Raw genomic sequence first — 24,198 nt, 5'->3', positions numbered from 1 at the left:
ATGATCGACCCTCACAAGCATCCATCCTTTCTCGGGGATGCCCTGCCAAAGCGAGAAGAAGCATCTGCAGCGGGTTCCAGTGAGATCTCGTGGAGGTCTCCACTTGTGGCTCTTACGAGGTCTCACTGGAAGCCACAGCTGCACAACTCTGGTAAGCGAGGCTTTGGTGGGGGCAGCAAGGGGGTGGTCAGCACCTTCCCAAAATTTTGCTTTAGGTGGCCAAACATGACGGGCCACCTCTGTCCCTTCTGCAAGGACCCAGATCACCACTGATGTAAACTCTGCATATTTATCTGGTGTAGGAATTCCTGCAGCCGTCTCTCTGCTTATGTGTGGGGGACCTCTATATGTGGCTGGACTACCATTCTCATCAGCATCTAAGGGCCAAGCATAGCTGATGGGCCAGGAATGAGAGGAGGTGTACTTCAGTCACGTCAGGCGGGCCAAAGGCTGTGTGCATCTGCCTTACTAGAGTTTATCCCTCACATATAATGTATTTTTTCCAATAGTGCCTCTGAGCATGTGCAGAATGGCTTTCCCTCGACATTATGAACATGCTTTCTACAAGGCAGTTGTCCAATGATAGATTCAAAGAGTAAAGAAGAAGTTGAGTGGTGATGGAAGATCAACAATCCCTGTTTTACTAATGAGGCACTACAAAATCAGTCATCTTGTTTAACTAATGAGGCACCCCAAAATCAACTATAAAGCCGGTGCAGAGTAATGGTTTATGTGCAAGACATATGAGGACCAGAAAGGTCACCAAATCCCAGCTGGACTGTTAACAAACTGCTAATCAACTTAAGTTTCATTCAGAGTGTGGGTCCACTGAAATTAATGGAGCAATGTTTGCCATGTTAATTGTTTTCTATAGGTCAGCTCTGTTACGGTAAAATCTGGGTGCGAGGCTGCTCTGCCACCCAGCTCGTCGGACTAAGTCCGCGGGTCCCTGCGGAGGAAAATGAGCTCAGCCGGAGACAGGAGCAAACTGTAGAAGATCCAAGTTTATTGCGCAACAGGTTCAAGGCGAGATTGAACCACGAGAAAGGGGTGACATGAACTTTTGAAACTTCCCTCCATGTCCCAGAATACAGTGCAAAATACATCCCAGCTACATCATGAATACATTAAGAAGAGGTTGGGTTACACAGATTACATCATGAATACATTAAGAAGAGGTTGGGTTACACAGATTACATCATGAATACATTAAGAAGAGGTTGGGTTACACAGGATTAACATATGGAGGAGGGAGGGGGGAATATGCAGAGCTGGAGATATGCGCAGATAAGCACATCCTGAGTACCGGTGATGAGAAGACAATGGTCCATGTATGCATAGTCTGCCACCTGGCATTGCCCAGAGGAAAGGCTTGGCAGAGTGATTTGACAGGATTAGGGTCTTGACACCTTGCTTGAGGGATTATGGAGGACAGGGGAGGTGTCATGGAATCCTAGAGAAATTGAGCAAATTGGCATGTTGATTTTCTATGAATTTTATAGATTTTAGTCCCTTTTGACATTGACAATTGGAAATAAATGGATATATTGTAGCGAAGAAGAAGGTGAAGAAGACATGCCCCCCCTTCCGTATCAGCTCTGAATAAAACTTAGTTGAATGCTCTCCTGAGTTTTGAACAAAACCCCACCACAGCACCAAGCTTCAGATTTCTACCCTAATGTGGTCCCATACCTTCCCAATGGCCTCAGGGGGGAAGCAGATGCTTTCTCATCCTCGCAATTGATATTATTTCGACTTATTCACCCACCCACAAGCCTCCACATGCAAAGATAAATTAAAATCGCAGTTCCTCCCTATCAGACACAGAGCAGCCTTATGCCCTGAGCATTCTGGAACGCCTGAAGCCACAATGGAGAGGGCGCAAAGATGCTTCAGAGCACATTCAGAGCAAAGAACCATTCCCACACGTGTGGGGCGAAGGGGCTGGGTTTTCAGGTAAGGGGGTGTGGCTTGAACCTTGGTTCCTATTCAAAAAACAGACGACCGTCCCGAGTGGAACCCTGGAGTCCTGCTGGTTGGGCGCCTCGCTGCTTGCCTCGCTCTGCTTGGAGATCCCAGGAGTCCGGCTTTGCTGGCCGGCTGCCTCTTCCAGCCAATGGCAGGTCCCCGGCCCGTACGGCTGCCCAGCCCAACCTCCTCCATCCCCGCCGGCTCCCCAAGCGGGCGGAACCCGACTGCAAGGGGGAAGAAGAGCCGGAGCAGGCCCTAGCGGGTGAGTGGCCGTGGTCGGCAGCAGCCTCAGCTGCGCCCTCCCCTCTTCCGTTTCGCCTGGGCCTGCTGCGATCCCTCCTCTACTGAGCCTTTCCTTCATTGCCTCCCCTTTTGCCAGCCTTGGTGCTACATCCCTCCTTTTCCTCTTCCTGGCTTTTCTCCCAGGAACTCTGCTCCTCTTTTCTGCTCTCTTTCTTTAGATTGCTCTCTCTCTCTTGTCTTCCACATGCAAAATATTCCCCCTTTCCACCGATTCCCGCCTCCTCTCATCCTTTTCTCTTCCGCCACTCGCCCTACCCCTCCACCTCTTTCGGCCTGTCCATCCCTCCTTCTTTCTCTTTTGTTTACCACCTCTTCCCAAAGCTGCTATAATAAGACGATATTGCGGTGGAGTAAGGAAGGCGGGGAGAAAAATAAACAGCGGTCTTCCGGTTTCCTTCCTTATTTGTTTTGGGAAGCGTGCCTGGGCAAAGTGGGAGCCCTGGGAGAGAAGTGGCAGAGTAGAGAGAGTAAGGCATGCTCACAATTGTGTGAGACTGTAGTTAAAGCAGGTAGTCAGGGGTATGGGATAGGGACGGGGGGGGGGCAAGTGGGGAGGACTGCAAGATGCTGCAAAAAGATTTGGGGGTGAATTGGGCGGGAGACAGTATGGGGTTGTGTCAGCAGTGGTGTGCCTGATGTTTTACAGCAGGGGCTGGGAAGGCAGCCCGGGAGATCCCGGTTGGCCTGTGGTTCCTCACAACTACCAAGTAATAATAATAATAATAATAATAATAATTTATTATTTGTACCCCGCCCATCTGGCTGGGTTTCCCCAGCCATTCTGGGCGGCTTCCAACAAGATGAAAAATACACTAAAATGTCACATATTAAAACTTCCCTGAACACCAGCTAGTGACACCAGCTAGTGGACAGAGACTAGAGTCTAGGGAGGCAGAGTTCAGTCTTGCTGGGTGCTGCTTTGCCAGGGTGTTCTCTGCAGGGAATGCAGTGAAGAAGCAAACCATTGCAGGTGGAAGGATTGAATCCTTACAGAGTAACAAGACAGGTCCCCGCCCCTAGGAGTTTACAGTGGCAGGAGGCCTTATAAGGGAAAGCACACCTTGGTTTAAGAACGGGTTTGGTTTAAGAACAGACTTCTGGAATGGATTAAGTTCGTAAACCGAGGTACCACTGTATAAAAAGGCAAAGGTACCCCTGCCCGTACGGGCCAGTCGTGTCCAACTCTGGGGTTGCGCGCCCATCTCGCTTAAGAGGCCGGGGGTCAGCGCTGTCCGAAGACACTTCCGGGTCACGTGGCCAGCGTGACAAGCTGCATCTGGCGAGCCAGCGCAGCACCCGGAACGCCGTTTACCTTCCCGCTAGTAAGCGGTCCCTATTTATCTACTTGCACTTTGACATGCTTTCGAACTGCTAGGTTGGCAGGCGCTGGGACCGAGCAACGGGAGCGCACCCCGCCGCGGGGATTCGAACCGCCGACCTGACGATCGGCAAGTCCTAGGCGCTGAGGTTTTATCCACAGAAATTGCCCACCCTCTGGCCCAAGGACCCCCCCCCAAAAAAACACCATACATACATTATAGAAGGAGGCGGTCTCCATCAGAAATTTGAGAGTGTTGCAACTCTCTTGTCTGCTAGGATACCTGATAATGCCTTACTTGATTGCATTTTCTGGGTTCCCTGGCCATTCCTTTGAGATGGTAAATACTTAGTTCCTGAATCTCTTACGCATATTGATAACAGATACTTGCCAGACTCTAGATTTCATGCATGCACATGAAAGCTTATACCCAGAACAAACTTGGTTGGTCTCTAAGGTGCTACTGGACAATTTTTTATTTATTTCGACTTGCCAGACTGTAGTTGAAAAGGGAGGTGTAAGCTCCTACAATCAAAAGACAATTGGAAAGCTTTCCCCATTTCCTTCCTCCTTGCAGAGAAATATTTGAGGTCAATTTGGGAGAGTCAAAATGGCTTCAGGATTGTTCTCCTGTACTATTTCAGACGGGACCCGGGTGGCGCTGTGGGTAAAAGCCTCAGCGCCTAGGACTTGCCGATCGAAAGGTCGGCGGTTCGAATCCCCGCGGCGGGGTGCGCTCCCGTCGTTCGGTCCCAGCGCCTGCCAACCTAGCAGTTCGAAAGCACCCCCGGGTGCAAGTAGATAAATAGGGACCGCTTACCAGCAGGAAGGTAAACGGCGTTCCGTGTGCTGCACTGGCTCGCCAGATGCAGCTTGTCACGCTGGCCACGTGACCCGGAAGTGTCTGCGGACAGTGCTGGCTCCCAGCCTTTAGAGTGAGATGAGCGCACAACCCTAGAGTCTGGCAAGACTGGCCCGTACGGGCAGGGGTACCTTTACCTTTAACTATTTCAGACACATGGTTTATATACTTAGGTATGTGTTTGCCTTATACGTTTATGAACATTTATTCTATATTTCAGACCTTTGAATTCTTAGAACACATGCTAAGGTTTCAATCTTATGCACACTTACTTGGGAGTAAACCCCATTTAATTCAGTGGCGCTGAACTCCTGGACAATACCTACACTCAGTTAAACAAATTGGTTAAGCAGAAAGCTGTTGAGGTGGCTGTGTGCAGTCTTGGAGGCAGTCTGCCTCTGAAATCCATTTGCTGGGGATGGTAATGAGCAAAAGAGTGAACTGCGCTTATGCCCTCCTTGTGGGCTAGGAAACATAATGCCAATCTGGTCCAGCAGGACTGCCAACATGGTGCCCTTTGGGTGTTGTTCCACTACAGCTCCCACGAGCCCCTGCTAGCATGGCAAAAGGCCAGTGATGATGGGAACTGTAGTCCAACAACATCTGAAGGGCTACCCACCCCCAGTCATTTGGGATTTGGCTGCACAGCACCTTTTTCTTGTCGCTGGTTGTACCCAGTAACACAGACAGCCACCAGATAGGGGATTAAGGAGCCAGTGGCAGGGTGTGACTGGATGAATGTTAACTCATCAGTTCTGCAGAACCATTTCACATGCAGAATTCCATTCAGTTGCTGTTCTGTTTGCCCCTGCTGTGCCATTCCCATTCTACAGCGGGCCTCTGAACTCCCATGGATCTTGCTGGGTGCTGGAGCTGGATGTGAGGAGCTGAGATTGAGAGAGAGGGACTTTGCCAAGGGCTATGCAGTGAGCAGGTGGCAGAGGTGGGACGGGCCTTGGCTCTGAGTACAGGTGGACAAATTCCTCCACGTTTATTTATTTATTTCACTTATTTCCTCAACTTTTCACTAGATGGCTTTATTTCTATGAGTTTTTGAAAATCATTTTGTTGCGACGTCAGAATTTGTTAACGACTTTAACTTTCTTTTGAAAACAAGATGGCTTAAAAGTTCTTAAATCTTTTTTTATAATAAATTGTATTTATTTTCAGTGTACTGTATAAACACTAGGGTTAAGCTATTTTTTAAAGGGGTAGGGAGTTTTGGGCAACTTAATGGGAGCAGATCTGCAGAAGCTGATGGAGAAAATGAAAAAGGTTAAGGAAAGCACTCCTTAAATAAATAAATAAAAAACCCAAGTAAATGCAAGTTAGGATAGAGGACCCGAAGTGTCTGGCTCCCCTTAAAGGGCCAGCTTCCTGGGGATTGAGAAACCCCGCCTTCTTCCCTCTGTTTCCCAGCGTGCACTGCAGGGAGCAGGGAAGAGAGAGAAGGAAGGAAAGTCCTGAAGTGGGGGAGGAGTCAAGGGAGAAAAGTGAGTATAGAGGAGAGAATTCAGGCTTGGGGAGATGGGAGGGGACTTTGACCTAGGGAGGAAAAGCAAGAGGGAAGGTTAGGCAGTGCTGGAAAGAGAAATGTTGAAGTTAAAGTAGGTTGCTGGCAAAAGGGGGTGGTACTGTGAAATCTCAGGATATCGGTTGGGTAAACGGTCCTCCTTTGGGGATGCTTATGTCTGAGTACCTGGAGAATAGTTATACACAGACACATATTCTGCAAAATTCCTCCCCTCCTTAAAAATTGGATGAAGCGGATCTGGGCAGCTAGTACTATGATGTTTACATAGCTAGTTGCAAAACCTTGGAGAATGCGGTCTGCTTTTGATGGATTTGTGATTTATTTTGTATTAATGCTGACTTTTGGGGCATTTAATCTTCTGGTGCCTTTGGAAATTGGCATTCATTGCTCCATTGTTGCTTCATTATCCTATTTAATTAAAGGCCATCTGCTTTCTAAAACTATTAGAGAAAAATTGGAATTTCAGTCTGGCTGATCAGTGCTGTGTGTGTGTGCAGACATATACAGACAGACAGACACCTCTGTGTGTGTGTGTGTAAATCATTGTATGCTGAAATACATAACAGGCTCCCCAGAGGCTTGCAGTTTAAAAGATTTGGATGAATACGAGGGAACACGTGAGATAGCAGAAGGTAAATGCGGAAATTGGATCAAACTGGAGTCCCAAGTGAACAATTCTAGAACATATATAATGGAACTAAATAGATGCACACAGTGTTGAAACTGAGCTATATATCTTTTCATGCTCTAGAGCAGTTTTTTCCAAAGTGATGGCTAATATAGCTCCCCACACCCCAGGTTGGTGGAACTGTGCAGGGAGTGAATACAGACCTCAGAGTCAAAAGGAGACTGAAGTGTTAAACCCGTACCAGAAGAGGACCAGTGTTAGAAACAGATATGAAAGCTAGGAGCTAAACGGCACCTTAAACCTAGGTTATGGGCGCAACAATGGAATGTATAGGTGTGCTTTTTTATAACAAGAATACAAAGCTGAAAGTGAATGAACTGCACCTAAAATATTGTGTTCATCTTTCACATAGTCTAGTCTTTCCCCTGCCCACTCCCCTAATATTCTTAAGAGGGTCTCTCCTCCAGAGAGTAGCTGGAAGAGGGGAGGAAGAAAAAGGTCCTCCTTTCTTTCCACTCTGCGGTTTTAATCTGAAATCTTAGGTGCTGAACTGAGCCTTTAGCTCAGAAACTGCCTGCACTAATGAAATTCCCCGTCTGAAAATGAACCTAGAACAATGGGAGTTTTGAACACTGAAAAGGACTAGGAGTGGAAAATAAAATTTCTGTGTATTGTTTGAAAATTTAATCAGGAACTATGAGTATCAGAAATAAAAGGCATGGGAATGTACAGAGGATACCTTCCTTGCCTATGAGGAATGTTTATTATATATTGATTTAAAAAAAACAAAACAAAACATTGTTTCACTTGATGATGACAACTTTATAAGCTTATCAAGGGGTAAATGAACTCAGACGTTTGGGAATCCCTGTTTTGGGGGGCATCAGCAGGCTTTGGGGGACCCCCAAGGTTTGCAGAAGGACAAAAAAAGTCAGAGGAAAATGCCTAAAACAGAAACACACCCAAACACCCAAATGAAGACTGAGCATATTCAGTGGCCATAGAATTGCTGGTTGGATGTTTGGGGCAGGGTAGCGGAGGCAGAGAACTGATGGGGAGGGGGATGGAGCAGCTGGACTCCTGAACGATGGAATTGCACACTGTAACATTTTGTTGCAGACCCTCTGTGTTTTTCTATTCTCAAACCAGATCTAATTCTGGCTTCATAGCTTGCTTAATAAGAAGGAAATTAAAACTGTTTGCCAGTTTGGATGTATGGAAAACTGGTTTAAATAAGCCTCAATATTGGCAGCAAATCTGGGAGCATGAGAGGAGGGAAGGGGTCTGGAATGAGTGCAATGGCATGCAGTTTGTTTGGGGGCTGATAATTTACTTCTGAAGCAGGCCAAAAGGCCATTTAATTGCTAAATGTTATTTAGAAGGGAGGCTGTGTTGGTCTGCATCAGTAAAACAGTCCCGTGACTCTAAAGCAGTGAGCCTGGGTTTAGACTGTAGCACTTTGGGATTGCAGGTGGCACCTCTAATGATAACCACAGTGGTACCTTGGTTTATGAGCTTAATCCGTACCGGAAGTCTGTTCTTAAACCAAAACCATTCTTAAACCAAAGTGCGCTTTCCCTAATGAGGCCTCCTGCTGCCGGTGCCCTTCCACTGTTCAGATTCCGTTCTTAGACTGAGGTAAAGTTCGCAAACTGGGACACTACTTCTAGCTTTCCAGAATTCATAAACCAAATCGTTTGTAAACGGGACTGTTCTTAAACTGAGGTACCACTGTAAATGCTTTTCTATCACCCCACACCACCCTGACCAATTCTCTGCACATAGATAGAAGGCTAGGTTAGAACTCCTCTCCCAAACACAGTGGCTTGCTATATACAGTGGTACCTCAGGTTAAGAACTTAATTCGTTCTGGAGGTCCATTCTTAACCTGAAACTGTTCTTAACCTGATGTACCACTTTAGCTAATAGGGCCTCCCGCTGCCACCGCCGTGCCATTTCTGTTCTCATCCTGAAGCAAAGTTCTTAACCCGAGGTATTATTTCTGGTTAGCGGAGTCTGTAACCTGAAGTGTATGTAACCTGAAGCGTCTGTAACCCGACGTACCACTGTACAGGAAATATTTCTTTTCTTCACCTGGAAGTGAACACTACAATTTCCTCATTGTGGTGCTATCTCTCCTGTCCCCGCTTCCTCTAATGTAATTTCTTCTTCTTCTTTTGACCCATATTCTTCCTTTACTCTTTGGTTCTAGCTGTTCTGAGGGACAGAAGCTGATCCCCGGAGATAGAAGACTTCTTGTAGACGACAGCCGTCATGCCCCCCAACAAGGATGCCCCTGGCTGCCTTGGCTCCCCTCCCGGTTTGATCTGCCTGCCACCCATCTCTGAGGACCTCCAGTTGGTGTGGACACAGGCAGCACAGACAAGCGACCTTGATGGCAACCAGCATCTGCTACAAACTTTCAGCTATTTTCCATACCCCAGCCTCTCTGATCTGGCCTTGCTCTGCCTGCGTCATGGCCTCCACATGGAAAAGGTCAAGGCCTGGTTCATGGCACAGCGCCTACGCTGTGGCATCAGTTGGAGTGCAGAGGAAATTGAAGAGACTCGAGCTCGCCTCATCTACCATCAGGACCAGCTTCACTTTAGCTGCCTGCTTGCCAGGAATGATGATGACCCCTGGCACCAAACTTATAAGAGTCAGGAATATCACCAATCGGTTCCTACCTCTGGGCACCATTCCACTAAATATCTGCCAAATCAGCAGTCTTCCATAACTCCCTTAAGCCACTTCAGCACAGCCCAAGGAATGAGGGAACTTGGGAGAATCACTCAGGACATTTGGGAATTGAATGGGAATGTCTTGTCCCACCATAACAAAGTTCAGGAGAACTGTGAACCTTCAGGAACCTCTGTGCAGCTTCACAATGCCAAAGAAATGCTTTCTAGTTCTTATCTACCTACCACAACCACAACCACCAGCTTGGATCGCAACTTCCATAACTCTCACTCTATGACCTGGGGTCTCACCAAAGCATCCCTGCAGCCGGCTGAACCTGTCACCCCTGCAGTGAATGGTGGGCATCACCCAGTGATTCTTCCAGCGGTCTCTTCCACCAAAGCTACCCCATCATCCTCTACAGCTACAGCCAATGTTGAGTCACACAGCCTTCAGAACTATCAGTGCCCTGTGGGGGACCAGCAGCAGGCTTCAGGCTACCTCTCGGACATTCTTCGCAAGCCTAGGCGAAAAACAAAGGAACAACTGGATATGTTAAAGTCCTTCTTCCTTCGTCGTCAGTGGGCCAGGAGAGAGGACTATCACCAGCTGGAGAAGATCACTGGGTTACCACGAGCAGAGATCATCCAGTGGTTTGGAGACACTCGCTATGCCCTCAAACATGGCCAGCTGAAATGGTTTCGGGACAATGCAGGACAGAACCCAGAGCCTGTCTCCTCATTACCTTCTCACCCACCTCATGCTCACCATCCAGACATAAGCCCACTGAAACGGTATCGTGCAAGCGACCTGCAGCTGCAGGAAAACGACTTGTCGGCACTGTGCCATGAGTCTGGCATAGAGGCTGAGCAGGTGCTGAAGTATTTCAATTCACACTCACCAGCACCATGCGAGGTAGAGGTATGCTTGGGGGATGAGGACGAAGTAGATGAGGAGGTGGCAGCCGCTATGATAAAAGTAGAAGATGAAGACTATGAGGAAGATGATGACAATGAGGACGAGGAGGACGACGATGAAGAGTGGGTTGCCTAGGGCTCTTGTGTGAATGTTGGATGGATGCTAGCGATTCTGGACTTCTGAGATAGGTCTGGTGGAGGGATCAAGATGCAACTGGCAAATGTGTTATGAGGTTCTGTTCCATCAAATTCCTGCCCTTAGCCATGGTTCCAAAACACTGAATTTGGTCCCCTTTTCTGTTCCAGCATATTTATGTGTGTGTTTTTTCAAGTTTTAGAATTGAAGTAAAACAAATTTGTACCATGCAGTGATGTGTTTAATCAGAGATTTTAAAAGGTGTAGGATAGGGGGCTTCCCACACCCTTTCTCCAGAATCCATAGAATGAGCCTGTTCAGTAGTGTACTGGACCGATAAATTTATTTCTTATCGATCTTTCAAATTGTGTTGTGCTCATAGAGGCCAAATTGTTTCCTTCTTCTAGAATCCTGATGCATTTTTCCTTCTTTCCGTTCTTGAGTTCTAAACATTCCCTCATTTTAATGGGGGTATCTGGGATGAGAGAAGCATGTTGATTCTGCTTTGTCTCACTGCTTCCAACTAATTATTTGACTCCTGCTTCTGTCAGTGTTTTCCTTACTGGCACAGTGACATGGCTTATATGACTCTCTGTACCTTAATTTACGGAACAATGTCTTTTTTCAAATTCCATCCAGAAAATATGTACCATCTGGCTACTCTCCCATGTATCAATCCTATTTCATTCTGCTAAGTGAAGCAGAAGCCTAGGGAATACAATGAAGAAACATTTATTTTGGCTTTACAAATCAAAGTCCCTTTACTGACAGAACACATTAAAAAAAATGTAATTTAGACTAAGCTCCTCCAGACTTTTAGCTCTCCCCGTTTGTTTACTTATGGGATTTTGTTTTCCATTTTTAAAATTGTGGCCCAAAATTACAGTTATAAATATTTGATTTCTGGAAGTTGCCAATCAAGGATGGCGACTTTGTGCCTTAATCTCAGTTGTCTTCCGTTTCATTCTCTCCTTGCATTTTAATTGCCTCTTCTTTGTACAGCTTCTAACTTTTCTTCTGCTCTTGATGATCTCAGAATAATAGAATTGTAGAGTTAGAAAGGACCACGGGCATCATCTAGTCCAACCCCCTGCAGTGCAGGAATTTTTTGCCCAACTTGGGGCTCAAACCCATGAACCTGAGATCCATGGGTCTCATGAGTAAGAGTCTCATGCTCTACCGACTGAGCTCCTTAGGTGGATGTCATCACCCTTTTTTATTCATTCCTGTGCTCTCCCTTTACTGGTGCCTTGATCCATCAGTTTTCACTTTGGTCATATATCCATTTTGAACTAGATGGGTGACGGCTATGAACTGAAAGCCACCACTTTCCACTGCAGCTTACTTGAAGGTGAGGTGTGATGTAGAGACCATCTCCTTTATGGAAGAAATGGAGGAAGCATTGCTGTTTGTATGCCATCTTTGTTCCATTCGCAAAGCCAATACCGTCACTGAAACAGGAATGTGTTCCCTACCCTGCTCCCCGCCCCTGAATCTAAGGGATCGAAAGCTGCTGTAAACTCTCAGAACTGGCCCTAGATCATTTATAAGGGGTTATTGGGGAAGATGGAATCTGAGATTTATGGAGCGATGAGTAGGCAGAAGATTGTACATAGTGATACTAATCTGCATTTTTAAAAAACCAACTCTATTTATTAAATCACTCTTTCAAGCATTTTTACAGAGTGGCTGAAAAGGCAACACCTCTTCCCCCTGTTAGAAAAACTAAAAATATTGGTATAAGCTGGTCAGTTGCGCAGAGAGAGAGAAGGCGGAACATGGGACTGTACAAACTTATGTGATATTGAAGGAGATAAATAAAATAGACTAAGGTGTGGATTTAGTTCAAATAGCCATAACTGGGGGATTCTCTTGATAATTAGTCTTTTCTTTAATAATAGTGATAAAAATACAGCTTCTTTTTTATCTTTCAAAGAAATACTTGTCACGTCCTTACTCTGGAAAGCAACTTTGGTTATACAGTATGGAGAAAGTAGTCCTATATTCTATGCAACTGGAATAAAAAAGAAGGAACTTTTCCATTGAGTTGCTAGTGGCTAAATTGCAGCTGAGAATTTCAAAAATACTTGCTATCTTCTCAACAAATGAATCTGATCTCAGTTTTGGCAAGTTTATTTTATGATCTACAAACTGCTTAATAAGTTGCAATAGAGTCTGCTAAAAAATGCCCTAGCCTAGTAACACTGAGCCTTGAAATAAGCCTACTACGGTAAGTCTGCCTTTGATCACCTTTCCTTCAACAAGAGACCCTGCAAATATATATTACACCACTTAAGTCTATCACATGTTAGATCTCCTGAAACTATATAGTGTGTTATGAGAGAGAGAAAATACTTTTAGTGGATGGCTTTTCACCAAGGCCCCAAAAATTCAGCAGAGTTTATTCAGGGACAGGAAATACCATCTTCCTCATGTTGAGACTGGTAAGCAGAGAGCTGCTTTTGTCCTCCCTATTTTTGTTGGTGGGCTTGGCTGTTGGATGAATGCCTGTGAGAAAATAAAATGAGCTAGTTGCATACTGTAGGGTTCACACTAGTTACAAATGCAGCTTATCACTCAGTTATGTTCAACAAAACTTTTCTGTTTGTAATGCACTTCAACCTGTATCTAGAGCACAATATCGGGCTTAGGCAGGAGGTTGTGTTTTACACAGATCAAGTTCCTGGCTTGGCTCAGCAGAAGGAGGAAGTGACAGAATACTTGATACTGCAAATCCCAAAAGTTCCAAACCTTGTATTAGCCCCCCCCCTCTCTTTTACAAGCCCTTGTAGTCTCCTAACTCAGGGAGTCCCCAACATTTTTTGGCCTAGAGGCTTTGAATCCTGATCCCATGAAAGTTGGCAAAATACAGCCCAAAACAAAAAACTTAAGCAAAAAATAAAGGCAACCCTCTTCAAATTAAACCCAAATGGGAGCGCCCAAAGGTGCCTACAAATAACGTGTTGTGGGGGGCACAGCCCTAATTCCTGGTGGGAGCAGGGGCATATCTAGGGGTTGGCCCCTGCTAAGGGCACAGGCTCAGGAGCGACACGAAAACCTCACCTCTCCACTCTGGCTTGGAGTGGCTAAGAGCCCACCTGCCCAACCATGCACTCCACAGGCTGTTCCTCTGCTGCTCTGAGGGAGGGCTCTCTCCCCAGTCATCCAGTGGTGCTGTTAGAAGTGTGACTTTTTGAGTTTCTAGTCCATGGTTTCTCCCAGCTTCAGAGGCACTGAAACATCTCCATGCCAAAGGTGCAAGTGGGCCTAGGTGTGCCTCTGGGTGAGAGGATGGTGAACTAAACAGGTTACCACTTACCTGCAGTGAAAGGAGCGAGGGGTGAATCTCAGCTGAGAAGACAGAAATAAAAGTAGTTGTTCAAAATGCTCCAATGATAAGCTTTGCCCAGTCTATACTCATTTCACAGACTGCTCCTCACCTGTATAGGCCGTAGTCTCTCACTGCTACGATGTTCTGGCATAGAAACCCCCTCTGTCTGATCTGTGGGTTAAAGGCAATAGAGATTTGATCATTAGAAAGTATACGGTGGGATTCTGAGGCTGAGTGGGTTGGCTGAGTGGTGAGGCCAACCCTTAGAATGCAGCCTGCATTGTAATCATTACTACAGTGAACTATAGTGTACAATGATAACATTGTTGAGTACTGGAGGGAATATGGAAGAATAAAAGGTGCGTCTGTTAGCAGCAGGGTACTTTCTCACCAGAGAAGATGTTGAGGTTGAAGTATGGGGTTTCTTGTTGCTGCCTAGCACTTTGATTTTGCCTCGCCATAGGGGTGTGTGAGTTGACATTCATGCTGGAGGTGTGAGAAAAGGCAGGAGAAGCCCTGAAAGAAATGAAGAGATGAATGGTGATGAGAAATGCAAATTACTGTGGCAAGTAATACTAGTGCCATGGCCTTTTCATGGTCACGTGATAATAGTATCCTGGAGGGAATATCATCCCTCACCCTGGAACTCACCTGAAGAATAAACTTTGAGTGGAACCTGAAGAAGGAGTAGCTGCAAAATAGAACAAAGTATTATGCCTCAAGTGATTATCGGAGAGTCTGTGGAAAGGTGACAGGAGAAGAACAAAGGTAAGCATGTAGGACTTTACTTTTCTTAGATTCAATAATGTATTTGCCCATTTAAAAGAGGGGACAATTTCCCCTCTTGGACATTGAATAAGCTTTGGAGGCTGAATCTTGCACTCTCCTATTCCTGGTCTTCCATTGCCACCTTTTGGTCTTTTGTATTATTTGTAGTCAAAACATATACAGCATTCATAAGAACAGAGTCTGGGATTCTGAGGTATACTATTTCTGATACTGGAGATATATGCCACTAGCAGCCTTCAATAGTCTTATGCTTCATGAATTTGTCTAAAACACATTTTTAAAGCCATCCAAAGTGCTGACCATTACAACTTTGCCTGGTAGCAAATTCCAGAGTTAAATGATGTACTGTGTGACTAAGTAGTTGTTGTTTAGTCGATTAGTTGTGTCCAACTCTTTGTGACCCCATGTGTGACTAAGAACTTCCTTTCATCTGCCAAATTCATTATAAAATATCTATTGGCTACTAGTATTATGAGGAGAAAAACTCTATGCAGCTTCTGCATACCATGCATAAATTTAGACACTTCATTCTCGTCCTTCCACCTTATTCACAATTTCTCTAAACTAACCCCCCCCCCCATGTAGATTTTCCTCATAAGCGAGTTGCTCCAGTCCCTTGATGATATTCATTACCTTTTTCTTAACCTTTTTCTGTTCTACAATATATTTTTTAAGGTGTGTTACCAGAACTGTGCACAGCATTCTCAAGTATGGTTGCACCATAGATGTGTATAATTGGATATATCACCCCTTTTCTTACTATCCTGTACAATTTGGCCTCATAGGCATCTCACTGCTCATCTCTTATTCCAGATCGTTTCTGCACAGGTTAAAAAGCAAAAGTACTAATTGATGACCAGTATTGTAATAAAATATTGTGTTATGAAAATTCTATTTATTCTTACTCTCTGCTCCCTCTTTAGCCAGTTACTGATGTAAGTGAGGATCTGTCCTCTTATCCCATGGTTGGTAATCATACGCAGGAGTTTTTGATGAGAAATGTTTTGAAAGTGTTTGGCACTATGTTTGACACTCTCAAAGAACTGAATAATGTTAATGGGACAAGTATTACACTTCTAGTAAACATGCTAGTTTTTATTCAGCAAGTCTTTTTATGTTTGGCAATTCTTCATAATGCTCTCCGCCAGCTTTCCTACAACTGACATTAAGCTAACTGGGCAGTACTATCCTAGATCTCCTTGGATCCCCCTTTTAAAAATTGGTGTTACATTGGCGATTTCCCAGTCCTCCAGTGTGGGGGCTGATCTTACAGACAAGTTACATATTTCCAATAAAAGATCAGCAGTTTCGCCTTTGAGTTCTTTAAGAATTCTTGAATGGATGCCGTTTGGATATGATAAGTTAATTTGTTTTTAATTTGTCAGTATGGCCTAGGACTTCATCTCTTGTTACCACTATTTTCCTTGGTTCCTCAGGCTCTCTTCCTGAGAAAATTAGTTCAGACAGTGACCTGTCCTATGTCTTGTGCAATGAAAACCGATGTAAAGCATTCATTCAGCTTGTCTGCAATCTCCTCTTCCTCCTTCAGCACACCTTTGACTCCTTTATCATCCACAGGTCTAACTGCCTCCCTAGCTGGTTTCCTGCTTCTAATGTATATAAAAATACTTTAGTGTTGGTCTTAATGATTTTGGTGGTGTGATCCTTGAATTATTTCCCCCACCCCAATCTCTTATTGTCTAGTTGTGTTCCCTACCTTTTATTTGAAGCTATTTCTTACCATTTATAGAGTCAGCTGGGGTCATCCTAGTGGATCCTCTGGCATGCTGGGTACAAGTGATAATAAATCTCTGCTTTTTAATATTATCTAGAAAAGTTATTACATGGTAAAATAAGGCAACAACATTATAAACACCTTAATTCTAAATTTTACATTACAATTCAATCTGCACTTGTTATTTATGTGTCCTGTAGGCCTTATCAGGCAGATGATATTAACAGCTCCCACTGACCTTGTTGCGGTTATTGCCTTGGTGAGTCCTTGTTGGCAACAGGAGAATAGTTCTTTTGCCATGGCAATGTATTAAGTACTGAGCACTAAGCCTTGATAACACAAAACAGTAAACAGTGTGTGACGAGGACAAGGCTTCTCTTTTCATGGGCATATTATATCAATGACTCCTGGTTCTCCGAATTCTCTGTGACACTGAGTTTTTGAAGAACAAAAACAATATAGCCCTCTTATCTTTTCCTTTTTCTAGGTAAAGGACAGCAGTGGTGGAGACTCACTTGCCAGTTTGATAGCTGGCTGGTTCTGGAAGAGATGGCATCCATGGAAGATGAGCGACTATGGAGAATAGAGGCAGAAAAAGTCCAGGAGTCACTGGTAGGAAGGCTAGATAGGCAAGCAGACAGATAATATCTATACATTGCCTCTACTAAGAGGTCTAGATTCCTAAACTAGAATTCAATTTTTGATTATAGGATACTGGACAGAGGAGATATCATAGCATGAAGTGTACTGTGTTTAGAGTTGGAATTTTGTTTTACTTAAAGAGGAAAAAAAATAAACTGAAATTCCTCTGGAATTGTGAGCAAACGCCTACGTTTTTGCTGTTGTTTTTATAACAATGCCTCACACCTACAACCAAAGAATATGAATTTTCTGATTCACCTACCTGACTACTTCACTGGAGTGCTGGGAAATAGGTTGTGGTGTAACTGCAAAATATGAAATAGGTTACTGTGGAGACAATAACAACATACTGTGCTAGAGAAAAGATGTTGGTCTGAGTCATTATAAGGAAGGTAATAAATATGCATCTTCAAGGGCCAAAAAGACATGTGCAAACCTTTACCCTGATTTTATAGAGAAATATTTGAGCATATGTTTGTACCTGTCCATCCCTCTCAGGGAAACATGTTGGATTGCATGTGTGTACATGTGCAAAGGCATATTTTAGATAGGTAAGTAGCCACTTATTGCTATGTGTTCAGGGCCAGAACACATGCATTCACATGCTCATAAACAAACAGATACACTGTAATGTGAACATTTGCTCAAGGGCATTGACGCATGCCTACAGAAACCCCATCTTTCTACCTACCTCTGGGTGATGGGTGTGTGACACCGACTGGCCTTGGAGTGCTGTTTCTGCAGCAAATTGAAATGAATTTTGTTCAGTCAGGGTCAAAGGCATGTGACTGTGCCCCAGATGTTTTGCTGCCCTGTGGCCTCAAACTCAGCTCTATTGTTTTGCCACAGATACATTGCTGTCTACATTTTATGTGCTGCAGCTCCTGGCAAATGTTCCAAGAAGGCAGAAGTAACACACTGACCTGCTACTCTGGCGGTGTCTCGGAAAAGCCTGTTGAGAGAAAAGGGTGGGTTTGCAGGACCCAAATTCAAATATAAGTAACTTGCAGGGAGGTTGGTTCACTTTTCCCATCCCAACATTGACAAAGGCACGGAGGAGCAGAACTTGTTTCTACCAGCAGATGGTGTCTGGATCTCAGTCACAAAAAATGTGATTTGTTTCCAGCAAAGGGCTCCTACCTTCATGTTGTTACACTTTTTCTTCAGTTCCCTGTTCTCTCTCCGTATTGCCTCCAAATTCCTAAGCCAAGGGGAGTAGGGGGAAAGAAATGGAAGATAGGTGGTCTAATTATATTACATTGCCTTAAGTATTCCAGTTATACTGTTGACCCTTTAGGCAGGAACATTTTGGCAGAGAGATGTGGGATGTATGTCTGTGGGGTCATGTAGACCAATAGTTCCATTTCACATTAACATGTCATAATATCTAGTACTAATGGAATAGGAGTATGGTCCTTTTAAAATAACAGTATACATATTTATCCCCATTTGGTTGCTTTATGTGTATAATGTTAATGCAGGAGCTCACTCCACCCCTTACCAGGATTCTGCCATCAATCAATAATAAAAGAGCTGCTTACAAATGAAACGAGAATTCAATAATATTTCATATGAACCTTCTTTATATTGTTTTCAGGAGGGGGAATAGGTTATACTGGGAGATAATGACTGGCCAAAGATCACCAAGTGAGTCTCAGGACTAAACAGGGATTTGAACTTAGGCTTCTGCAGTCCTAGTTCAACACTTTGATGGTCTTCCTCATGATGGCTCTACTAAATCCTGCAGCTACAACTAACACTGTTTGCCTTAGTTCATGGGAATACAACCTGCTTTTCTTGGATAGTTAGTTTCTGGTGAGCTTCCTGAAGAGCTCCCTCTGCTTTTGAAGCATTGTGTTTGTAGAAAGAAACTAAAAGCTCCATCTGGCCCTTCTGGAACATGCACACCTAGGAAGAGAAACAAAGGGAATGAAATAAAAGGATTGAAAAGCATGTGGGGGCAACCCAGTCAGATGGGTGAAGTAAAAATATTAAAAATAATATTATTATTATGTGCTCTCCTGGTCAAATTTGGGGACTGTGACTTGCTTCAGGAGATCAGAAATGAAATATGGGTCCTTTCAGCTCTAGGGAACATACTAGACAGGAAGCAAGTGGCATAGTGCAGTGGTACAGCATTTGCCTTACATATAGATGGTCACAGGGTAAATGGAGCAGTGACCCACTCACCTCAGTCTGCCCCCAGTTAGTCCCCACTTGCCTACCTCCTTACAACCAGCCCTGTGAGTGGTACTGGCTGTCACCTTCCTCCTCCTTGGACTCAGTTTTACCCTTGTGCAACTCGACAGGGAGAAAGACAGGAACAAAACCAGAATTAGTGGGCTCTGTCTTAGGTTCCACCTATGGTGGACTCTTTGCCTGCTGCCTTGCCATTCCCAATGGGCACCAGCCACCACAAGACACAGGTTCAATGTCTACCAATCAGAGTAGACTGGGCTTAACGAACGAGTTGTCTGACTTAAGGTTATATAGTTTTGCATGTTCACTCTAGTCATATGAGATGCACATCATGTTGCACAAGCGACTCAGAGTTTGTGCTAATGGCTGTAATTGAACAAGGTGATAAGAGTCCCTAAATTGTTTTTTAAGTCTGAGAAATTAAGAAACAACCCATGAGTTTGCTAGGGGAGCTTTTAGAAAGGAAAATTGACAGAAAACTCTGGCATATGTGTCTAGCCTTTGCCTGCTAATACTTTGAGGGAGCTGCAAGCTTGCTCCATTCAAACAGTTGGCTAAAGGTAAGTACTGTATTAATGACAGGGTATCTACCACATTCTTAAAGTGCAATATAAAGACACAGTAACAACTTTGGAGATAAAACTCCTGTTTCAAAATGTTGGAAAAAACATGTTGCAAAAGTGTATCAAGACGATAGACATCTGAGGTACTGTGCTGGGCATGCAAAGCTAGTGGAGTGCAAAGGGGAAGGTCAGAAATGGAGAGCTTCCTGAAAATATTGGAAATGCAGCAATTACAATATTCACCTACCTGAAATTCTTAGATAGAGAGACACCCCTTACACTTGTGGCACCCTGTTTTTAGAATTCTCTTCCATGGTCAGCTTTCCCGGCATCTACATTGCTGTATTTTCAGCAGCAGGTGAAGACCCTTTAATTTTTACAGGCCTTATAAATGTGTTCACTGTTTTAAATACTGCTTGATTCTACTGTTTTATCACTATTTTCATTGGACTATGCTTTTGTTATTTTAAAAAATACTTGTAGACTACCTTAGGAACTTTGTTGTTGAAGGTGTGATATATACACATTTCCCAAATAAATAAATACCTTTATTATTGTCACTACAGTTATATGTACCAATGAGAAGTAGTATCATGCTCAGGGGAGGGAGCTGGTCCATAATTACCAAGGCTTGTGAGATATACCTAAAATGGCAATCCTGGCAGATTTTAATGTTCAGATGCTGCTGATTCTGCTGAAATTCTATCTGATTATTAACTAGTTGGTCTGCATATTTATATGGCTCTTTTATCTAGATTTCTTATAGTAATTAATTAGCTAAGTTGGCAAAGAGGACCACTATTATTATTAACCCTTCCCCAGATTGGTTATTAACTAGTCCTATAAATGACCTTGGATTTAACCCCACCCCCATAGCCCCAAGCTATTGGAAGCAGGGTGAAATGTAACTTCTTTTCAAATCATATTCTTTGTTTATTAGGCTAGGAAATTAAGCTGCTACAGCTGCTTCCAGACTTGCTATTTTGCAACTAGGATTCAATCGCATATAGTATTAGCAAATCCAGGTTGCTCAGTGTTTAGTTTACTTAACACAAGCCTATTTTTAAAGAACAAGCTTTTGAGGGATAAGGAAAGTGATAAAACATGTACTGGAAAGTGAGAGCTATTTGCTTGGTATAAAAGGTAAAAGGTAAAGGGACCCCTGATTGTTAGGTCCGGTCGCAGACAACTCTGGGGTTGCAGCGCTCATCTCGCTTTACTGGCTGAGGGAGCCGGCGTACAGCTTCCGGGTCCTGTGGCCAGCATGACTAAGCCGCTTCTGATGAACCAGAGCAGCGCACGGAAACGCCGTTTACCTTCCCGCTGAAGCGGTACCTATTTATCTACTTGTACTTTGATGTGCTTTCGAACTGCTAGGTTGGCAGGAGCAGGGACCGAGCAACGGGAGCTCGCCCCGTCATGGGGATTCGAACTGCTGACCTTCTGATCAGCAAGTCCTAGGTTCTGTGGTTTAACCCACAGCGCCACCCACATCCCTTATTTGCTTGGTATAACCTCCCTACAAATTGTAATGAATGTTCGTTATGAAGCCAATTTCACAGAACCTCCCTGAAAACTTTGCGCAAACAAATGAGATCAAAGCTCAATAAACAAATTGCCTGAAGCAATTTTGGTTTCTTCCTTGTTTGCAGGAAGGACCCCTTAAACATACTTCTGAATACATTTTCATACACATACACTTCTCCCACTATCTTTAAGCTAACCTGCTTCTTCTGGTTGGATTGCAGACACTGTTTTTAAACTAACCTGCTTTTTCTCAGAGACCCACAATTCCACAAATTCACTCCATGTTTCTTGACTGTCACCAGCATTTTAGGACCTATGAGACAATGCTCACAGGGATGTCATTCTTACCTGAGATAGATGGGTGATATAGTTGAGAGCAGTTTCAACAGGGCTTTTGAAAAACTTTTTTTCATCTTCTTTCACCTGTAGATCAGAAACACAAAGAGGACAAGATAAGGCCCAGACTCTTTATTATCTTCCAAAGAGGCAAAGCAAACTGAGATATTCTAGGTTTAATCAGCTGGTAATGTATTTAAGAGACTGATGTTCAAATCCCTTGTACAAACCATGGCTAAGTGTGAATGCACAAGCATGCAAGCCTTAACAGCAGAGTTACTTCACTCATTCCCTGGCCTTGCTGCATACACTTGCATGGTTTCACAGCAAAACACATGGCCACTTTACTGTTTCTTCAGAAAACCTGAATTGATGTTAGCTCCAATTGAGCACTAAAAAGTGGGTTTTCACAGGGAAAGGAAACCTTCAGGGCAAAAATAACTAACACTAGGACATAGAGCTTTTAAGCATGGACCTGTGACTGGAAAGAGTAGGGCAAAAAGGTAAGTAAGAATATGGATTGAAACTACTTTGCAAATTAAAAGTGCATTTTACATACTGGATTTTAATTGCATCCCCTGAAATACTCTTACAGATGGGTGTGCTGTTCAGAGAAACAAACTAAGAGGAAGGTGGGTTTGGCAAACCCTCAACGTGATCAACTCCTGCCTGGAAACCTATGTCCCTACTATGGAAGGACGTATAGATCCAGAATTCGCCTCCACAGTCACTTACGGACTCACTGTTAACACCATACTCATGGAAGACAATCTTACTCGGCTACAAGTGATTGCCAGATAAACTGTTCAGAGCAAGAAGCCTTGCTCAGACCAACTCCCCCCAGCCCTGTATTAACAACTAATAAAATTAGACAAGTGTTTTCAAATCTGCAACGTTTTAGCCTTATAAGAAAGTATTGTGTATACTGAATGCTCCCACTTTCTTGGGAAAGCCTTTATTCTTTTGGGCTCCATACATGGATGGAAGCCATTAATCACGGGCTTTTTCCTCCTGCCATACGGCCATAGCAAACTGTTTGAGGGTCAGGTTGCATCTTTTTAAGAGGGCCGCTTTGTAAACATAACCACATCCTCAGATAGGAAAAGCTAGCAGCCCTGGATCTCTCTGGTGGTGAAGGTGGGTGCATCAAAGTTGTGCCATCTTTCATAATTCTGCTCAATATTTCTTCCTCTGTTTCATAAAAAGAACTCCATACATTAGCCAAAATGGATGTGGTACAACTAGAACATCTGTGTTTCAGAAAGTCCATGGAAACAAAGGAGAAGATAAGAGTCTGCTTTAGAGAAACTACAACTTACATTATTATTGAGAAACAAGTATTTGCAGCTGGTTCCACATGATGGGCATTTATCTGTCAGGATTAAAATGCAAAAGGTGTTAGAATAATATGTGGAAATTTATTATAAATAATATAAAATTTCTTATATCACAAGATGGGTCAATCCTCTATAATTATGAACCAATCTTCAAATTTGTTAGATCAGAGGTGACCTATATAGTGTGTTCCAAATATGAGTCCCATCATCCATGATCATGGGAGTTGGGAATCCAGCAATATATGGAGGGTACCATGTTGGCTACCCTTGCATTAAAGGTAAAGGGACCCCTGACCATTAGGTCCAGTTGTGGCCGACTCTGGGGTTGCGGCGCTCATCTCGCTTTATTGGCCGAGGGAGCCGGCGTTTGTCCGCAGACAGCTTCCGGGTCATGTGGCCAGCATGACTAAGCCGCTTCTGGCAAACCAGAGCAGCACACGGAAATGGCATTTACCTTCCCACCGGAGCGGAACCTATTTATCTACTTGCACTTTGACGTGTTTTCGAACTGCTAGGTTGGCAGGAAGCCTTGCATTAGATGGTCTTTAAAAAGCAGATTTGAAAATTTTAGTATTTCTGACTGCTGGCTTTTGATCAGTCAAGTTCTATTGTACGGCTGACGAATCAAAACATGAGCAATATGTTTTCATGTGCAGGATGCAAGAAACTCATAGGAAAGTTCACTACCTAGTCATCTTCTGAAGGTGTGTGTAGGAAGGCAGCATTGGTGACTGAATGTTGCATCCCAGACATGGTATAAACATCACGCTGTTACTCTTACCTGTACCAGCACATTTTTTGCAAAATATGTGTCCACAGCTGGTGACGTAATAGTCAGATGCGTCCTGGATAAAGCACTGATTGCAATGAAACCAGTCCATGTTGCAAGAAGGACAGGTGAGGCAGAGGTCCTCCCTCAGCTTCTGTTAAGAAAGGTACAGCATATAAGGAGGATATGTCAAATTTTACCAGTACATGGCACATTTAAGACCCATTGATTTCAATGGAATAGTTAAACTTAATCCCTTCCCTTTGAATAGCAGGTTCAGAAAATCACAGGATTTAAAACTTTAGCAGTAAAGAAGAAAATATTACGAGATGCAGTTCTACTGCACTCTTAGCCAAGAGTCCAGTACTTTGTGGCCACCACCATAAGACAAACGTGAATCTGAGGTGCAGATCATCATGGTTGTTGTTTTTTAACAGCAACACTATCCTCCTGCTTTGAAATGACAGTTCACATCTGTGTTGTCATATTGATGTTTCTTTCCACAGTGGTGCTGTAACAGAGGCAACCAGATCTATAATTTTTATGGTGTAATTTGTTTGCATTGGTGTAAATCATGATGAAGCAGCAGCTTTTTCTGGCCTCAGCACCAGATTTAGGGTGG

At 43.8% G+C, this 24,198-nt stretch overlaps 2 protein-coding genes and 1 long non-coding RNA gene across 13 annotated transcripts in view; 2 read left to right on the top strand and 1 right to left on the bottom strand.

Moving 5' to 3' along the window:
* The first annotated feature begins 1,840 nt into the window (after nucleotides 1–1,840).
* HOMEZ (homeobox and leucine zipper encoding) lies at nucleotides 1,841–10,580 on the top strand. 2 transcript variants are annotated; one of them, XM_083410460.1, is made up of 2 exons: nucleotides 1,841–1,956; nucleotides 8,829–10,580. In XM_083410460.1, exon 2 carries the CDS (start codon nucleotides 8,891–8,893, stop codon nucleotides 10,346–10,348), a length of 1,458 nt encoding a protein of 485 aa, XP_083266586.1. In that variant the 5' UTR covers nucleotides 1,841–1,956; nucleotides 8,829–8,890; the 3' UTR covers nucleotides 10,349–10,580. The 2 variants fall into 2 exon arrangements, with proteins under 2 accessions (XP_083266586.1, XP_083266585.1); XM_083410459.1 differs by having other exon boundaries at nucleotides 1,853–2,233.
* Nucleotides 10,581–10,729: 149 nt separating this feature from the next.
* Nucleotides 10,730–24,198, bottom strand: part of RNF212B (ring finger protein 212B) — a 22,581-nt gene continuing 9,112 nt past the window's right edge. For 5 of the 10 annotated variants that reach the window (XM_083410646.1, XM_083410640.1, XM_083410644.1 and 2 more), the window contains exons 2-16: nucleotides 23,589–23,730; nucleotides 22,790–22,842; nucleotides 21,483–21,557; nucleotides 18,638–18,753; nucleotides 17,986–18,046; nucleotides 17,769–17,797; nucleotides 17,537–17,583; nucleotides 17,108–17,150; nucleotides 16,719–16,776; nucleotides 16,210–16,255; nucleotides 14,331–14,370; nucleotides 14,071–14,195; nucleotides 13,789–13,850; nucleotides 13,668–13,699; nucleotides 11,554–12,856 (exon numbers count right to left, since the gene is read on the bottom strand). In XM_083410646.1, the coding sequence (XP_083266772.1) occupies nucleotides 12,820–12,856; nucleotides 13,668–13,699; nucleotides 13,789–13,850; nucleotides 14,071–14,195; nucleotides 14,331–14,370; nucleotides 16,210–16,255; nucleotides 16,719–16,776; nucleotides 17,108–17,150; nucleotides 17,537–17,583; nucleotides 17,769–17,797; nucleotides 17,986–18,046; nucleotides 18,638–18,753; nucleotides 21,483–21,557; nucleotides 22,790–22,842; nucleotides 23,589–23,688 (924 nt within the window). In that variant the 5' untranslated portion in view covers nucleotides 23,689–23,730 and the 3' untranslated portion in view covers nucleotides 11,554–12,819. The other 5 variants (XM_083410642.1, XM_083410641.1, XR_014504354.1 and 2 more) reach the window with 4 other exon arrangements.
* Nucleotides 14,311–18,394, top strand: LOC310663261. Its single transcript, XR_014504449.1, has 2 exons — nucleotides 14,311–14,447; nucleotides 16,691–18,394. It is a non-coding gene; the product is annotated as an uncharacterized lncRNA (long non-coding RNA).

Source organism: Podarcis tiliguerta, assembly GCF_965153285.1.
Source record: "Podarcis tiliguerta genome assembly, chromosome: 13".
In the NCBI taxonomy this organism is placed as follows: Eukaryota; Metazoa; Chordata; class Lepidosauria; order Squamata; family Lacertidae; genus Podarcis; species Podarcis tiliguerta.
The sequence above is the reverse complement of the archived record's forward strand: the minus strand, read 5'-3'. Positions and strand labels throughout refer to the sequence as shown.

What these genes read in the sequence shown, in the direction of transcription:
- HOMEZ (XM_083410460.1), top strand. Translation starts at nt 8,891, where the DNA reads ATGCCCCCCAACAAGGATGCCCCTGGCTGCCTTGGCTCCCCTCCCGGT.